The sequence below is a fragment of the Portunus trituberculatus genome, chromosome 24, assembly GCF_017591435.1.
Source record: "Portunus trituberculatus isolate SZX2019 chromosome 24, ASM1759143v1, whole genome shotgun sequence".
In the NCBI taxonomy this organism is placed as follows: Eukaryota; Metazoa; Arthropoda; class Malacostraca; order Decapoda; family Portunidae; genus Portunus; species Portunus trituberculatus.
The window spans coordinates 8,207,396-8,208,949 of NC_059278.1; the positions used below are offsets into that span (position 1 = coordinate 8,207,396).

General features: G+C 51.0%; 1 protein-coding gene across 1 annotated transcript in view; it reads right to left on the reverse strand.

Moving 5' to 3' along the window:
- Positions 1 to 717: 717 nt before the first annotated feature.
- Positions 718 to 1,554, reverse strand: part of LOC123508485 — a 2,658-nt gene continuing 1,821 nt past the window's right edge. Inside the window, exons 3-4 of the mRNA XM_045262246.1 lie at positions 1,261 to 1,554; positions 718 to 1,062 (exon numbers count right to left, since the gene is read on the reverse strand). The exon at positions 1,261 to 1,554 is cut by the window's right edge and continues 673 nt beyond it. Of these exons, the coding sequence (XP_045118181.1) occupies positions 718 to 1,062; positions 1,261 to 1,554 (639 nt within the window). The remainder of the gene's footprint in view (positions 1,063 to 1,260) is intronic.

Consider the following 1,554-nt stretch of genomic DNA (forward strand, 5'->3'; position numbering starts at 1 on the left):
AGGAACATGTACCCAAAGGCGCACTGTCGTGTGCTACCTATTCTAAGGGTACTACAATCTATTTCTCTACAATATTTACAAGACTTAAAAATAGATAATATACAAGATGGTCAGCATGTAAATGGAGCACTATTCGTTTCACTTCACTAGCACTATTCACGCACTGCACTACACTGAGTGTCACGTCACAAAGAGTGTCAGAGGAGTTGGCAGTGTCTGTCTCCACTTATGTGCCATCAGTTTGACACTGTGAGTGTTCATCTCCTGGACGTGAGGCACCGCGGCCGTGAACAAGTTCCACATCCTGGAGACGCGTCCTGCGAAGGTGCGTTGATGCTGACACCCGTGGGATCGCGGCACCTCTACGGCGTCACCACCATTGAGCACCCTCTCTCTCTCTCTCTCTCTCTCTCTCTCTCTCTCTCTCTCTCTCTCTCTCTCTCTCTCTCTCTCTCTCTCTCTCTCTCTCTCTCTCTCTCTTTTTCTTTTTTTATTTAAACAGGTGGTTATATATATATTACATGGGACAGTTAAATGTGCCTATGCTAAAGCTCATCCTTGCCGTAGGTGAGCTATCTTAAAGCTACTGCCCTTACACTTACATTATAAACAAATTGTAATGTAGTAATAACTAAACTTAATTTTAACAGATATTATTAGTTGATACTTAAAAATACTATGTACATCCTAGGCGAAGCATTATGTACAAAATTGACATTAAGGAGGGTGTAGACGCAGCCACCTATGGGCTGCTACCTTAATTTGCTGTGTGGACAGGCCCCTCACATCCACATCTGTAGTGAGCTCGTTCCACCACACCACCGCTGCTGATGTAAAGGCACGCTGGTGAGTAGAGCTATGGGACCTCGGGACTTCCAGGAGGAGGTCATTGGCCGACACCGTCCTCGTGCCAACCTCGTGTCTCCTCCAGGTTGCCCCTAAGTCCGTCAGGTGGGGTACGCGCTGCACTTGTGCCTTGTGGAGCACTGTCAAGGCGGCAACTCTCCTGCGGTGCTCGAGGCTGTCCCTCAGGTCGTGCCGCTGCTGTTCCTCCTGCTGCCGCTGCTCTTGCTGTTGCTGTTGCTCTTGTTGAGGCTGTCGGTGTTGCTGCCTCCTCCGCCAGTGTGGTTGGTGTTGTTGATGATGTGTAGCGCCGCTAATCAAGCGCTCTGCCCGGCGCTGTACTTTATCTAGTAGGCTGAGGTGGCAGCGGGCACTTGACATCCAGGTAAGAGGGGCGTATTCCATTATAGGCCTTACCTGGGCCTTGTAGAGTGTGAGGAGGCCGTCAGCATGGAGGAGGTGTTTCATCCGGCGCAGTAGGTTCACCTTAGAGGAGGCGTTCCGCGCCACTTTCTCCAGGTGACGGTCGAACTGCAGCCTGGAATCCACCTCCACCCCAAGGATTTCAATGGTGTCCTGCAGAGGGATGGTGTCTGGCCCGAGACGCAACTTTCCACGCAGTTGGTCTGCTTCTCCCTGTGAGCGGGTGATCACCATGGCCTGGGTTTTCTCAGGGGCAAACTTGACTTGCCACCTTTCTCCCCAAGCCAG